The sequence below is a fragment of the Falco biarmicus genome, chromosome 11 (assembly GCF_023638135.1).
Source record: "Falco biarmicus isolate bFalBia1 chromosome 11, bFalBia1.pri, whole genome shotgun sequence".
Lineage (NCBI taxonomy): Eukaryota > Metazoa > Chordata > Aves > Falconiformes > Falconidae > Falco > Falco biarmicus.
The window spans coordinates 12500754-12515864 of NC_079298.1; the positions used below are offsets into that span (position 1 = coordinate 12500754).

The 15111-nt window shown below is 55.3% G+C and overlaps 1 protein-coding gene across 1 annotated transcript; it reads left to right on the plus strand.

Annotated features, from left to right (window-relative positions):
* Window positions 1-3801: 3801 nt before the first annotated feature.
* On the plus strand, window positions 3802-13434 carry TAL1 (TAL bHLH transcription factor 1, erythroid differentiation factor). The gene is given in 8 exon segments (XM_056355236.1): window positions 3802-3950; window positions 6757-6778; window positions 6780-6869; window positions 6871-6936; window positions 6938-7048; window positions 7050-7189; window positions 7927-8018; window positions 12402-13434. Coding segments are annotated over 8 exon segments (954 nt in total). The 5' UTR covers window positions 3802-3936; the 3' UTR covers window positions 12821-13434.
* Window positions 13435-15111: the final 1677 nt, after the last annotated feature.

Here is a 15111-nt window from a genome sequence, read left to right on the forward strand (position 1 = left end):
AAAATCTTCAGTTGTCTGTTGTAGCCTTTATTTAAAGCATATGCCACGGGGAAGTGTGAGGGTGTCACTTGCTACTGAACTCTTCAAGAATTCCAATACTGGGTGGTGGGGTAATAACGAATATTTTATTTCCTTTGTTCTGTATTAACATAAAAATATTCTTTCATTGAGCACTACAGTCTATTTATTTAGTGAAACTGCCCTTTTCCCTAACCCTGTGATAACTGAATTCTTCAACGTGTGGAATACTGTCATTTATTGTTTAACAATTCCATTTCTGCTAAGGTTTTGTTTTCTGATCAGATGTTAGGTGTAGTAGGTGGTTTTGTTTCCTGTGTGTTGTCAGTTCTGTAGTAACCCACTGGTGCTGGAAACCCCAGATATACCCAGTGCTGGCCAGGACAGTGCTGCTGCCTTCGGCGCGGACATCCGCAGACAGGGCTCAGCCAGCGTGACACCTCTGCCCTGACCTCCTGGTCTTGGAAATGAGACACCAGCGCTGGAAGTGACAGTTTATTCCCGTTCCCACTGCTCGTGACAGGAGGACAGTGTGGAATGACAGTTGAGCCATCTGTTTTCTCACTGGCCCATAGAGAGAGCATCAGCATGCTTTAACAGGAGTTTGAACAAACTTTGTTTCAGTGATGGCATTGTCTCAGCAGTTCAGCTGATGGCGCTGACCTTGTCTTTCCTGCTCCAGGAGTGTTAAACCAGAGATTAAAACGCCCCACGCTGAAGTCCCAAGCCTTTCCCGTTCAAAACCAAAGGACTCCGCTGTTATTTTGTGGTTTGTTTGAGTAGGCGCTAATTGCTAATTAATTTATTACAGAATTGGGGGTGAGATAAGCCATTTGGTATGTCATGGAACTAGTACAGAGAGAGGAAGGCAGCAGCTCCCTTTGAGCCGCGTCAGAATTTCTCTCATGCAGCCTCTTCCATCAACAAGAATATTTGCTTCCTTCCAGGAAAGGTGCTGCTTTGCTGTGCTGAAAAATAAAACCTTTCTCAGTCCCTGAATCTCCCCTGGATCAGGCACAAGCTTATTATCTGGCAGCACATTTTCTGCTGAATCAGTCAAAAAATAGTTAATGTTTTTGAACATTCCAGTGAGATGAATGAGGCAATTCATACCTCTGAGCTATTGTTGTAGGGGTTTGTTCTTTGTTTCCTATTGTAAAATGTCTGGAAACACAGGAAGATGACAGTCGTATCGGTTAATATTTTAAAGGCTTTCTTCAAATGCTCGAGGGCTAGAAACAATTTGAAAACAAAAGCCAAACTACTTGCATGCAGCTCAGGACAAGGGTGTGGTGTTAGGTTAAGTTACACAAATCATCTGTGACTGGATGGCAAACCTCTGAGGGAGCAAAACATTAATTTACTTGACCAGAACAACAAAAAAACCACCCTTCCCTACAGCGGGGTTTGCCTTTCGTTGCTTGTTCTTGAACTTGCTGTAGTTCAATTTCAAGATGCCTGGATTTTTTTCCTGAAGCATCTACTGCAGCTTGAAGCCAAAAATACGTGGCAGCCAGGTCTGGCTTTGTTAGCGCCGAGCAGTGGGAAGTGCTGCTGGATCCCTGGTCAGGCAGTGGCACGCGTGGAGGGGCAGCCAGCGCGGGTTCAGGGTTTATTGTTGGGGTTTCTTCCTCTTTTTTTTTTTTTTTCCTTTTCTTTTTTGCTTCTGCTGTTTCTAGCTCTCTTTTATTCCAATTAAAGGTAGATATCGATCACGCTTGCTCAAAAGGTCTGGGGCCTGCTCAGAGCATCACCGGCATCGTTATTCTGCGCAGTTCGGTGCTCCCTGCCCCACGGCGGGGCTCGCTGCCCCTGCGCCGCGGGAAAGCGTGGGGAGGGGGCGAGCCGCGGCCGTGGGAAGCCCCCCCCGTGGCCGGGCAGCGGCGGGGAAAGCTGCCCGTTACCTGCCGCACCGGCGTTCCCCTTAGTCCCGGGATGGGGTCTCCCGGGAAGGGGCAGCCGTGCTGGCGGGGGTGGGCTGCCCACGGCCCCCGCCCCCGCGGGAGGCAGGCACGGGTGGGAATGGCCCGGCGGCGGCTCCCGGTGCACAGAAGATGCTCGGTTTCCTAATCTCCCCCGCCCAGCCCCGACTGTTCTATCTTTAACGCTTCCTGTTGGTTAGAGGAGCCGGCTTGAAAATGGTCGTGTTTCCTGGCGGGCGGCACGGCGGGCCCCGCGGCGCGTCCTCACCGGCCCTGCCCGCCGCCCCACGCGCGCCGCCGGCAGCCTGCGCGCCCCCGGCCCGGCCCGGCCCGGCCACTGCCCCGGCGGGGAGCGCTCCCACGGCCGCGGCCAGAGCGGGAGGCTGAGGGGAAGGAGTGAAAGGAAGAGTAACAGCTCGGGCATTTCCCCCTGCGGGAGGGCCCGCAGGTGGCGGGGAGACAATAGCGCGGCCCCGGCCCCGCCGCCCCCGCCCCACGGGCCGCCCCGCACGGCAGGTGCGGCCGGTGCTCAGCGGTTTCTCCCCCTCGGCCCCGGCTCCGCAGCCTCGCCCCGGCCCCGTAGCAGGGACCGGGGGGCGCCCCGGGAGGTGCTGGGCCCCGGCCCCCTCCTCCCCTCCCCGCTCCGGGAGAGATTTCGTTGATTTTCTGCTGCCCGGGCAGGCCGATCCCCCGCGCCATCGAAAGCCGCTCCCCGCCGCTGCCCTGGGGACCACTTTAGCTGTGGGTGTCCGGAGGAACGGACCTGGGACACCCCAGCCACCCCCGCCGCTCCCCCTGCCCCTGCCTGCAGCCTCTGGCAATGTGGGGAGGGAGTCAGACGAGTCCCGTCGCCTCGCAAGCGCCGCAAACGTATCAAATAAACCCCCCCCGTGTCCCGCACCCGTCCGCCTCCCCGTCCTCCCGCACCCGCTCCGCTTGCACGGCGGCGTCGGCGAGGGCAAGGGCGTCCCCGTCCCCCCGGGCCCGCAGCCCGCCTCGGCCGCGCCGAGCACCAGCCCCGACGGGGCGGGCAGCCGCTCCCGGGCCCCGAGCCCCGCCGGCTGCCCCGCACTGCTCTGGAGCGACCGAGGGTCCCTTCCCCAGGCCCCTCTCCTCCAGACTCGGCCCTCAGCTCCGCTCACATCCCAAATTTCCCGAGGGCGAGGGGTGCCGGCTCGGTACCCGCTGCATTCCCCGTCCCCCAGCATCCCTCAGCTCGGCAGGGATGCTTGGCCTCCCCCGCCCCAGCAAGGGAGGTGAGACAGGGAGCTCGCCCCAGTTAAGCCCTTCAGTGAAAATACACAGTGTGGGGGGAGGAAGGCTGGGGCTGGGGCCACTTCTCTCCAAAACATCTCCTCTCGATGTGCTTAATTTACCTCCTCTTGTCCCAAAGCAGCCCACACCCCTCTCTCTCAGTATCTCCAACAATTTATTTTGGCTCATTAAATTTAATTAAGAACGGAGTAGGTGTTCCATATTTAATAAGAAAAAAAACCCAACAAAAAACAAAACAAAACAAAAAAAACAACCAAAAAAAAAGGGGCATAATAACCTCCAAGAGGACTAAAATAAAGAATTGCTATTCAGATGCGGGCAGCCACAGTGCAATTTTTTATTACTTTTTTTTTTTTTTTTTTTTTTTGCAGTGTCTTTTTAAGAGCATCTAAGCACACACACATAAAAAGCTAGAAGGCATGCATTCCGGAGTTATTCCTATGCATATCCCTGCAATAATTTTCCGCTTTCCTTCGATAAAATTGCCAAATAATAATGAATCATTTCATAAATAATGGGTTTAGAAGCTTATCAGGGCAGGCGGGGCCACTGCTGGGGTTTATCTCTCTCGGCCACATTGCAGTAGTGTTCCGCTCTCCATACTAAATAGGAAACTGGACGTGATGTGGAATTAGAGCCTACCCAGCTGAAGCCACCCAACACTTACTACAAATATAGCCGCGATGCGTAGGCCACAAAATGGCTCCACTCACTTTTCCCAATGAAAAGCAAATGGTGAGTAGAGCGGGATCCGGCCCTGCAGCGAGCCGGGCGCTGGCTGGAGCGGGCCGGGGCTCCGGGGGGGGTGGGGGCACCCAGGGCTGCTCGGGGGGCTTCTGCTCCATGTAAGAGGCAGGCAAGGGGGGGAAAAACCCAGTCTTTACAGCGGTCGGATTTTAATTTTTTTTTTTTTTTTGGTGCGGTGTGGGGGAGGAGTAGGACACGCTTTCCCTTTTGAAACTGTGGGGTGCGCCCCCCACCCCGGACCCCCCGAGGGGGCGGGTGGGACCGGCCGCGGGGGAGCGGGGGGCGAAGCGCCCACCGGGCCGGCTTCCCCCAGCCCCTGCCGGGGGGCACCAGCACCCGACCGACGGCCAGGGCCGGTCGCTTGTTCCCGGGGGGACCTTCCCCACCCCCACCCCCCCCCCCGCCCCCCGGCTGCCCCCCGCCCCGGCCGCGCTGGGGCCGTTTCCCTACAAAGGGCCGGTGGAGAGGTGCGTTTCTGGGCTGGAAATTTCCTGCCGATCCGCTGCTGGAAAACAAAAGGATTTTGCGGAGCAGAAACCAGCGGGCGGGGATTTAATGCCCCCCCCTCCCGTTTTTCTAAACGAAATCACCCCCTCAAATGAAGGCAAAATACTGCGGGTATTTTTGCGGTTTTGTGTATTTCGTTTTTTAACGAAAGCGGGAGAAAAAGCCACGGGGATTACTTCGTTTTCTACGAAGGGGGAAAAATCTTATTTTTTATGATTTCTTTGCCGGGGGTGGGGGGGCCCGTCCTCGCCTTCCTGTTGATCCGCGGCGGGGAGCGGGCTCACCCCACCGCCGGCCGGCCCCGGCCGTCGCGGCAGCTCGGGGCGGGAGAGCTGCCTGTACCGGCCCCGTTAGGAATTAAATTTGCTCCATTAGGAATTACATTTTCCAACCGGGCGTGGGAGAAACGCCGCGGCCGCTCCTTGCGAGCCCAACGGGAGAAAAACAACTCCGTCTCCAGCCCCGTCTGGGATTTCCTCCCGGGGAGACCGGGCTTGCGATGTGTCCAAAAAACCGCCCAATACGCCCCAAATATAAGGCGCTGCTTTTTTTTAATTCTTTTTTGATGTATTTACTGTTTTCCACGCCAGGCCGTGGCCCTGTGTGCGAGGCGGTGGCTCCGGTTGCGCGGCGGGGGGAGCCCGGGGGGGCCGGCGGTCCCCTATAACTGGGGCCGCCCCGGGGTGCCGTCCCCTCCTTCCCTCTCCCCTGGTCCCCCTCTCCCCACCGATCTCTAGCAATCCGGGCCCACGAGATCCACCCTCTCTCTCTTTTTTTTTTTTTTTTTTTTTTTTCTCCCCCCCTTCTCTTCCTCCCAGGATTTAGCAGTTTTATCCCGATGCGGGTGTCCCTTCCTCTCTGTAAAGTCGTAAGTACCTTGAGGTGGGAGGAGTAAATTCAGCCTGACACTGAGAGCGCTTTTGTTGAAACAGGAGAGACTTGCGGTGTCCCCTACTTAAATATGACACATGTGAGTAATCTCTTCCTATACAATATCGGAATAAGCAATTAGATTTTTCTTTCTAGAGGCTGGTGGGGAGGGGGCTGGAGGGAAGGCAGAGAGCTTGTGCTTTGGGTTGCGTGGGTTGGTTTTTTTTGTTGGGTTTTTTTTTTTTTGTGTTTTTTTTTTTTTTTAACCAGAGAGATGGTGAGATATGGCCCCCCAAATGGGGTTTCCTCTCGCAATTCATCCCAGCAGAAACAAAAAAAAAAAAAAAAAAATACCCAAGGCAAAGGAGGGGAGAAGGATGGGGAGGAGACCCGGTGTGTGGCAGCTCTATGTCCGGCCAAGTCTCTTATTTATGGGGGGGGGGGACACGACACCAAACCCGAAGGAGGCGGGGTGTAGGAGAAACAGCATGGCAATAATAGCGATATCGCTGCCTGCCCTAGGCGCGAGGTGCCCTGTCGCGACAGTATTCGTTCTATGGCAGCAGCAGGGGGACAATGATGGTGTACGGGCGCGGACGGAGGGCTGCTCCGCGTCGGGCCCCTTCCTCCTTCCTGCGGTAGCGACTGCGCGGGGGCACTGACTCCGCTACGGGCTGCTTTAACCCCCTCTCCCCCAAAAAGTAGTTTCAGGTGTATTTCACTGTTTCAAAAAATAATAATAAAAATAAAAATGGGAGGGAGAGGCCTGAGGCTGCTGCCGGCAGGCCGGGCCGCTGTGGGGCTGGCTCCGTGGGACCCCCAAAAACGGGGAGACATCCTCCAAGCGGGGGGCTGAGCCTCCTCCCGCCTGGCCGCAATCGGGCCGCACCGTTCCGCAGCCTCGGCTGGCCGAGGCGCCCCTCGCTGCACCAGCCGCCCGCGCTGTGCCCCCCCCCCCCCCCCCCCCCCCCGCGTAGCCGCGCACATCGCCGCCAGGCCCCGCTGCGCGGCTGCGGAGCGAGGGGGGGGGTCCGGCCTGGCCGCCCCCCTGCGCGGTGCGTCGTGCGGGGCCGGGGCGCTGCGCGGCGTTTACAGCGCCGCACCGTTCCGCGAGCTCCGTGACGTCACGGCAGGGCCGGGGGCGCTCCGTGACGTCACAGCACGGTCTCAGCGGCGTGGCCCCGCGGACCCCCGGCCCCTCTCGCAGGGGTTGACGGGGCCGTCCCGCCCGCAAACTCCAGCTGATTTGGGGTGATTAATGCCTCCCCTTGCCCCCTCCCCCCCCCTTGCCCCCCATTTTTCGCCTGTGAGGCCCCGAGCCCCCAGCAGACCCCCCCGTCGGGGCGGGTGCCCAGGGCGGGTACCCCCCCACCCTGCTCCAGCCGGGGCCGCCCCTCACCGCTGCCTCTCTCCGCAGGACGATGGACAGGCCGCCCGCCCCCGCCGCCCCCCAGTGACCCCCGCGATGCCCGCCCCCCCCGGCGGCACGACTCGGAAGCGGAGACCACGAGCGAGCCGGAGAGCAGCCGCGGGGGGCATGGAGGCGCCGGCGGACCCCCAGCTGCTGCTCAACGGGGCGTCCAAGGAGGCGGGCCGGGCCCTCCCCCGGGCCCCCCGCCGCCCCCGTGCCCGTCATCGAGCTGGTGCGCCGGGGGGGCTCCCTGGACATAAAAAGCCGGGAGGCGGCGGGGGAGGCGATGCAGAGAGCGCCCGGGCGCCGAGCCGTGCCGCGCCGCTGAGGCCGCCTGCGAGGCCCGCATGGTGCAGCTGAGCCCCCCCGCGCTCCCGCTGCAGCCCCCCGGCAGGGCCATGCTCTACAACCTGGGCCAGCCGCTGGCCACCATCAACAGGTCCGTGTCTCCCCCCCCTCCCAGCCCACCCCCGGCGGGGGGTCCCTCGGAGCGGCTTCCCCGACGGGTGCCGCACTGGGCAGCGGGGCTCGGTGCCGGGGAGGGAGAAAGAGGGGGGGTGTGGGTGGGCAGCACCATCCTTTGCTCCGCGCGGGGCTCGGCGCTTAGTCATCGCGGGTTTGCATGCAACTTTGCAAAGGAAGAAAGGGGGAAAAAATAACCAGAAAACGAAAAACTGTCGTTCCTAGGAAAAAAAAAAAAGAATGCACGGCAGAAAATGCCGGGCAGAGCAGAGGGGGGCCGTCGGTAACCGCGCTGTGTTTGTTGAGAGCCGGTTTAGAGGCCAGGGAGCGGGCTCCCGCTGCCCTCCAAGTCCCGCAAAAACCAGCGCCAGGGACGGGGACCCGCTCGGGCAGGGCGGAGCGCAGCCCCCCGTGTGCGGCGACCGACCCCCGCGCCCCGCCGCTATCGCCTCTGCGGGGGGGGGCTGCGCTGCGGGGCCGGGCTGGGGGTAACGGGGAGGGGGGGCGGGGTGTCTCCCGGCAGCCGCCAGCCGGGCTGTCCCACGCCGGGCAGCCGTGCTGCGCTGCGTGTCACCCGGGCGGGAGGGCGTTGTCGTGTGTCGCCGCACGACCCCGGGCTCGGCTTCGTGCTGAGCCCTGAGCCGCCCCCCGAGGGGACGGGAGCGGGGGGAGGCGGGGGTATCCTCACGGCCCCTCTCTGCTTCCCGTTTGCAGCGGGTTTTTCGGCGAGCCCGACACCTTCTCCATGTACGGCAGCAACCGGGTGAAGAGGAGACCCTCTCCCTACGAGATGGAGATCACCGACGGTGAGAGCGCTTCGCCCCTGCGCTGGCTCTCGGGCGGTGTGTGTGTGTGGGTTCCCCGTGTGCTGGAAGGGGGCGAGTTGCTTCACGGTGCCACGTGCTGGGATTAGATCCCCAAATCGTACAAGGCGAACGGGGTGGCGGCCCCCCCCCCCCCCCCCCCCCCCCCCCCCCCGCCCCCGCCGAAGGCTCAGCAGAGCTCAGACCTGTCCGCCTGGCGCCCAGCAGCGTGCTCGGCGGATTTGCCTTCACGCAGCAAAGCAGTTCAGCGTATGGTTAATTACATCCCTGTTCGGCAAATTGCTTAGAGATTAAATCCGAAGGAAGCCACTAAATTTAAGTCTTTGTTGAAGTGCGGAGGCTGGATCAGGGCCATTGCAGTGACACTGTGTTTGTAAACCCTTCCAGCCAGGTCGCGATGCAGAGCAGCCGTGGGCAGAAAGGTCCAACCTGCCTTTAAAGCGTCTAGAAACAAAGAGCTAAATTCTGTGCTGAGCTCTGCAGGGTCCCCCCGCGATGGTGGCCGGTCCCCGTGCCAGCTTGCCCGCACCTTGGTGCGGTACACATCCACAGAAACACCCCACGCCTGGGTTGTGGCACAGCCTGGGAGGGTGGCAGCCTAGTGCCCGAGCAGGGACCCCAGGTGCGGGGCATCCCCTGGGACTGGCAGGGGGATTTCAAAGAAAGGAAGGCCAGGAGCAGGAGGGCCGCATCCTGCTGCCTGCTCCCTGGCACTGGCCTGTGCTGCCGCGCAAAGGCGGTGTTCACCCAAGCGGTTTGCACGTGGAGGGCTGACAGGTTTATCTGCAGAGTTAACAGCCCCTACAAATGAGATCCATTGAAATGTGGTTTTTTCTTCACCATCGTGAACGCTGTATTGCAGTTGCTGGACAATTAATTTTCCTCCTTTTGAGCTAGCTGTCCCTTTCCTCTACCCAGCTAATCTAAAATCAGATCAAATCATAATCCACATCGCTCTAAAATAATACAGCCCAAAATGACGGGCTCAGGGCATTATCTGCGTTCATCAGTCACTCTCTCCCGCTCCCTGCCCTCCTCCGTCTGCCCTGCTCCTTTCAGACCGCGGCCCGTGGGGCAGGGGCTGTCTCAGCCCCCGACACAAGAAGGTCTTTTTTGTCTGGGGTTTCGATTCAGAGGCTTAGTGGTTACGGTGAAAAGTCCATCAAATCAGTGTCTGACCTAAAGCTTTTGACTTGCTATTAAATTCGATATTAAGGATTACAGAGATACTTGGTTATAACCAGGTTTTTGGATATGTGCTATAGTGCAGGTGTATAGATTGGGCCCGATCCTGCAGGATCTGGCTCATGCGAATTTCTGAGGCTGGGCTCAGAATTTTTTTGGAAAGAATAGGTACCGACGATGCTGTCTAAACAGGAGCAATTTTAGGGATGTGCATCCCCTGCTGAGGCGTCTGTGTGGTCTGCTGGGCTTTGCTCGTTGCTCTGATGGTCACCTGCTGGATGACACCCACGGCACACCGGAGCATCGCTCCTGCTGGTCCTCAGGCCTCGGGAGGTGCAGAAGGGCATGAGAGTCTTGCTGGGCACCTGGTGTTTGCTTTCCTCTGTAAGGAAACGAGCAGGGATTTTTTGCAGCTTTTCCTTTATCCATCTTGGGAAAAGTTTGGTACATCGAGTATCTTAAAAAATAGATATGAATGGAGATAAAAACAGTATCTGCAGGGGTATTCTGGAACTTTGGAAGCTCAGCTTTTTATTAGTTTTCCTCAGATCTCAAATTACAATTAAGAAAGCTTTGGTCGATCCCTTGGAACAAAATTCAGGCAAAAATTCTCAGCCGACTGCTTGAATTAATTACGAGGCAAGTTTCTTTATGAGAAATAAATCTCTTCTATCATAACACAGCTACAGGGCTTTTTAAAATTTCTCCATTGCTTGACATGTTTTGGCCAAAACCTGATCTCTTTCTGAAATATATGTTTAATTCGGTTGTTGCAGGAATCAAAAATCTGCAGGGTGTCAGAATTTGTGTAATATACTGGAGCTTGGTTTGGGTGCCCCTGGATGAAAATGAACAGGTCTTTTTTCTGATTTCTGACCTATTTATGAATAGATGTCTTTCAGTCAGCAACTTTCAGTGAGCAGAGACACATATTTGAAACCTGTGAAGACTGGAAATCTCTTGAGTTCTTTTTTTTTTTTTTTTTTTTTTTTTTTTTTTTTAGTGAATGGTATCCAAGGAGTTTTTTTGTCATACTCTTATGGGAGTAAAATGGTTTTAAGTTGCATCTCCTTCTGGATTCAAGGCTAGTTGCTTTGTCTTGTCCGAAGAAAGCATTTAGGTGTTGCAATTGTATTATTGTAGTAGGTTGTAGCACATACTCCACTGCGTTATTAGGACTGCTGGGTAGCCTGGTTGTTGAGGTCCCCTTGATCCCCACCACCTTCCCCATGACCCCGTGGAGCAGGCTGTGCACATCAGGGACAAGAAACCTTCCCTTTCCATGAGCTCTTGCATATTAAGTCTTATGAAGGACATTTATGTGTTGTTTGGGAGTGGAAAATTGGCTCTATTAAAGCATCAGACTGGGATCTTAGAGGTCAGAGATGAGCTTGTCATTCTGACATCCTCCAGCTTATCCCAGGGGCTCTTTGTGATTTTGGGGGACTCCCTGCTCCTGAGCACGCTTCAAGAAGTGAGTTGTATGGCTGCTTGCATGCTGGAGAAGCTGGTAGCGTTAATCTGGCTGCTTGGGCATGTGTCCCCATGCAAACCCTGTGGTGGGCTTATTTCGCGTGATGTGCTGGACCGAAGGACCTCTGTTTCCACTGAAGGGAGAAAAGTGTGATGGTGTTGAATGGACTGGAATGTGGGATTTCTCTTCTTGTGTCGCGCCAGATGGCATCTGTCAAGGTGCAGCCTGACTGGGATGCCTCCAAAATCACATCTGTTCAGCTGCTCTGCCACAGTCAAAGCAGCCAAGACTTTTGCTATGTAAGGATAACGACGACCAAGTGCCCCCTGGGATGCTGGTTTCACTGGGTGATGGCAGAGCTATGGCTTAAACTGCTCACCATGGCCAGGGACTTGCTCCCACCGGGCGGGAGTAGTTAGGCAAGCGTCTGAGAGGGGAGGCTACAGGGGAGAGATGGTGCGGATGGGAATATCCACAGCCTGTCCGGTGGGTTACGACTCACCGATGTGTTACCTAGCAGTCTTTGCTTCATACTTTTTGAAGATTTTCACTGTCTGTGATGCTTCCCATCCTATGGGGGTTTCTGCCATGGCATTCTCCCAGACTTTCATGAGGCTGACGTGTGGAGACACCAACAGTATCTCCTGGAGGTGAGGATGGAAAGGATGAAATTATAAAAGCATCTTATAATAGCATCTCCTTGCATGAACTGGTTTCCATGGACCCAAGGATCTGCAGTCCTGATTTACCCCATTGCTGCTCCGGTGGCACAGTACTTTTGGGTGGACGTGCTTTTGGGACTCTTCTAGCGCAGAGACAATGTCTTGCTTGTGCCAAGAGGAGTTACCCTCATGATCTGAAAGGGGAATCGGTGAGTTTCGTGCATCCGTCCTGTGTAATGCCCCATCAGAAATATGGCTGTGAAATTAGAAATACGGCTGTGAAATTACAGGGATTTAACTGGAGTTCACGTGTAACTGAGCCAAATGGACACCTCTAGCAATTTAGTGTCAGGTAGGGAGCCTTTGCCCTGCGTCACTGAGGTGCAGAGAGAGCAGGCAGTCCTCAGCCCAGCTCTGAAACTGCCTCATCTTCCACCTGTGATCACCCTTCCAGCAAGGACGCCGCTTTCACTCTGTGGGTCACATTGCTGCCTCTCCTCATTGCTATGGGGTGAATCCTGCCACCCCGATTCATACAAACCATCCAGAGGGCTAGCGGCAATCCTATGATCTCTGTCAGCTTGGGATCCCGCCTACATCAGGGAGGATCTCTGAATCTTTCAGTTGTCAAAGCCTCTGCTCAAGCTAATTTCCTCCTCTCCCGATGATATGTCCTTAAGACTTTTTTTGGGATAGAAAATAAAACCATCTAGTGAGGTAAACTTTTAACAGAACCTTTGTTGCAGAGATACCTTAAAAATATAGCAGCCTGCTGCACATGTGTCATGGTCTAAGCCTTCCTCCTTGGAGAGCGGTAAATTTAGGCATCTCAGGAGACATCTAAAAAGACACAACTCCATTTTTCCCTTCTGCTAGATTGAACAGAAGTTATGGCTACCTCAGCTCATCAGGTTAGCTTCTAGTTAGCTGTTGTGCTAATGTCACTGAAGTAAGTTGGTTAATTTGGGAAATGGTGACCTATTCAGCAAAGTAATAAATGACCTGCTATGCCCTGTTCCTAATTCTGCCTGGTTGCAATTGCAGGTCCTCATACGAAAGTGGTTCGTCGCATTTTTACCAATAGCCGGGAGAGGTGGAGACAGCAGAATGTCAACGGAGCCTTTGCAGAGCTTCGCAAGCTCATCCCCACCCACCCGCCTGACAAAAAACTGAGCAAGAATGAGATTTTGCGCCTGGCTATGAAATACATCAACTTCCTGGCCAAGCTGCTCAATGACCAGGAGGAAGAAGGAAACCAAAGGGGCAAAGTGAACAAAGACTCTGGGATAGTCCAGGAAGACCTCCTGCAGGACATGTTGTCTCCTAACTCTAGCTGTGGAAGTTCTTTAGACGGAGCGGCGAGCCCGGACAGCTTCACGGAAGAGCACGAAACACTAGATTCGAAGCACACGCGGAGCCTGCACCATGCCATTCTCCCCGTAGAAGGCAACGCGCAGCGGTGATGACCTTCGGCGTCGCTCCCGAAGCACCGAGGGGGGAGGCGAGACCCGAGCGTGTGGATGCTGGAACTTGTGCCCATGGGATTTGTGACTCTGCCTTTCTGCGGGGGCTCGGGCTCCCTGTCTTCCCCAGCCCAGGACGGAGCGGCTGGCGCGTTGGCTGAGGACAAGACCAAACCAGATGGACATTCGGTATTTAGGTACGTGATCGTACAAAGAAGAAAAGCATTGAAGTCATCTTCATTGTACATACTGCTCATGATGTGACTCTGCGGAGAGGAAGGAGATGCGGCCAGCCACCTCTTCAGTGTTTCGAGGGTTTTCACACCGTTCGACCACCATCGCTTTTTAAACAGCTGCCTGGTTGAAATGTGAAACTCCTCTTTCACTGCTGGTGGAGGCCATGGAGGCCACCGACGCTTTCCAGCTCCACGTGGTGCTGGAGACTGCTGAAACCCACCAGCGCTGCAGCATTTCTCCAGCCTGTGGCATATACAACGGGTCCGAGCAGGAGCTGGGGCCACGTGTTCCTGTTGTCTGAGAGCTTTTGACTGTATCTTTTTAAAGAGGTGAAAAAAACACCCTCAGCAAAAGAACTATTAAAAGCATTAAGACTATTTCTTTTTCTCTCCTTTTTTTTTTCTTTCTTCTTTTTTCCCCCCCCTTTTCTTTCTTTCCCTTCTACCTAACTTTGGATTTTTGGGGTTGTTGTATTTATGACGTGGGATTACTTCTGTTTAACGCTGTCATGCAGTATCCAGTGAATGAAAAGGTACATAGGTGTTTTCTGCTGGCCTCCCAGTCTGCTGGTAATGCCCAGCAGGTGAGCTTCAAGCCTATTGTGGTCTCCTAGAGTTTCCCCAGCAGTTTCTGTAGAGCCAGAGCTTCTCTCAAGGAAGATGAATTTCAGAATTGGTAAGGGGGAAAAAAAAATAATTTGCTAGTGAAGCATCCCCTTGGACTGGGGATTTTTAAGTTCAAAAAGCGACAAAAAGGCAAAAGGAGTCGATGATGCATCAACAGTGCGTGTGTACATAGGGTTATAAAAGGGTTTTAATGGTATGCTTTGAATTTTTTGGTTTTATTGTGTGGAAATGGTGGTGGTTCAGCTGTGCCAATGTCTGTAAGCTGGACTGCAGCCCTGGATTTATTCTGGCGTTAGGAAGGTCCTCGCCTGCCCGAGGCTGGTAGGAGCCCACAGCCTCCCCCAGTCTTGAGAGGAAGCGCTAGAAGGAGCAGTGGGGTCAGCTCCGTTCCCCAGGGCTCGGATTGCTGCAAAGCTGATGTCTGCGCCTGAGCTGACCCTCTGGTCCCGGCTGCCTCCCTGGGAGGGCGTTTGGGAACAGAAGGGCTGGGGAGCAGGAGGCTGAGAGCTGAGGACCACACTGTGCCATCACTGCTGTATCAGGCCCGTCTCTCACCCATCGCCTGATGGAGCAATTCCCCCAAGCCCATCCCTGACTCTGCAGAGATGTCAAGGCACAGAAATCTCTACCGTGCTACAGTAAAAAAAAAACAAAAAACAACAAACCAAAACACTGACAAACATCCTTTGGAAGGGAAAGAGTCTTTTGAGCAGGGACAACTTCCACTGCACTCATTCCTTTCCGGGGGTGCTGAGGTACAAGGAAACACAGAGTTATCTGGACAGGCGTCTGCAAGCCCGTCCAGGCTGAATTCAGAGCCCCATCATTTCTGTCCCTGCTTGGTTTTAATGCCTCTTTGTAAATAATAGGTGGGAGGCTGGCGCGTGGGTTGGCACATTAGTTGCCTGGGAAGGGGTCCTGGCCCAGGCAAGAGTTCCCAGCATAGATCCCAAATCCTCCGAAACCACCAACCTCCCCCATCTTAAATTGGAGAAAAGGAGGAAAACTCCTTCCCCAGTCTGGACCGCCTGTGCATGGAGGGTTTGCTAAAGAGGGTTACCTGCATGGCTGGGCCTGGGGAGAGGTGCTGGCGGGTGATGGAGTGATGCTGGGGAAAGGGTTTGGGTTGCTGCCAGCACCAGGGGTAGGAGAGGTGGGCGGCGGGACCCTTCGGGAACGGGGGGGATATGCTGTTCACACAGGTAAAAGCCGTTCTTGGTTTTCAGCATTCGAAATAACCCTGGGGTGGGGTAGGTGGGGGTTTTACACCCTTTTTATTAAACTATTGCAAGAAGAAATCACCAATACTCAGAAATCCCTTATTCCCCACAGGTTTATTTTTTTTTTTTTTTAATTTTCGGTAGCTGAACAGTTGGGAAAATGGTACAACCTTGGTGGCACCCCCTAACACCCCCATGCTCATAGCCC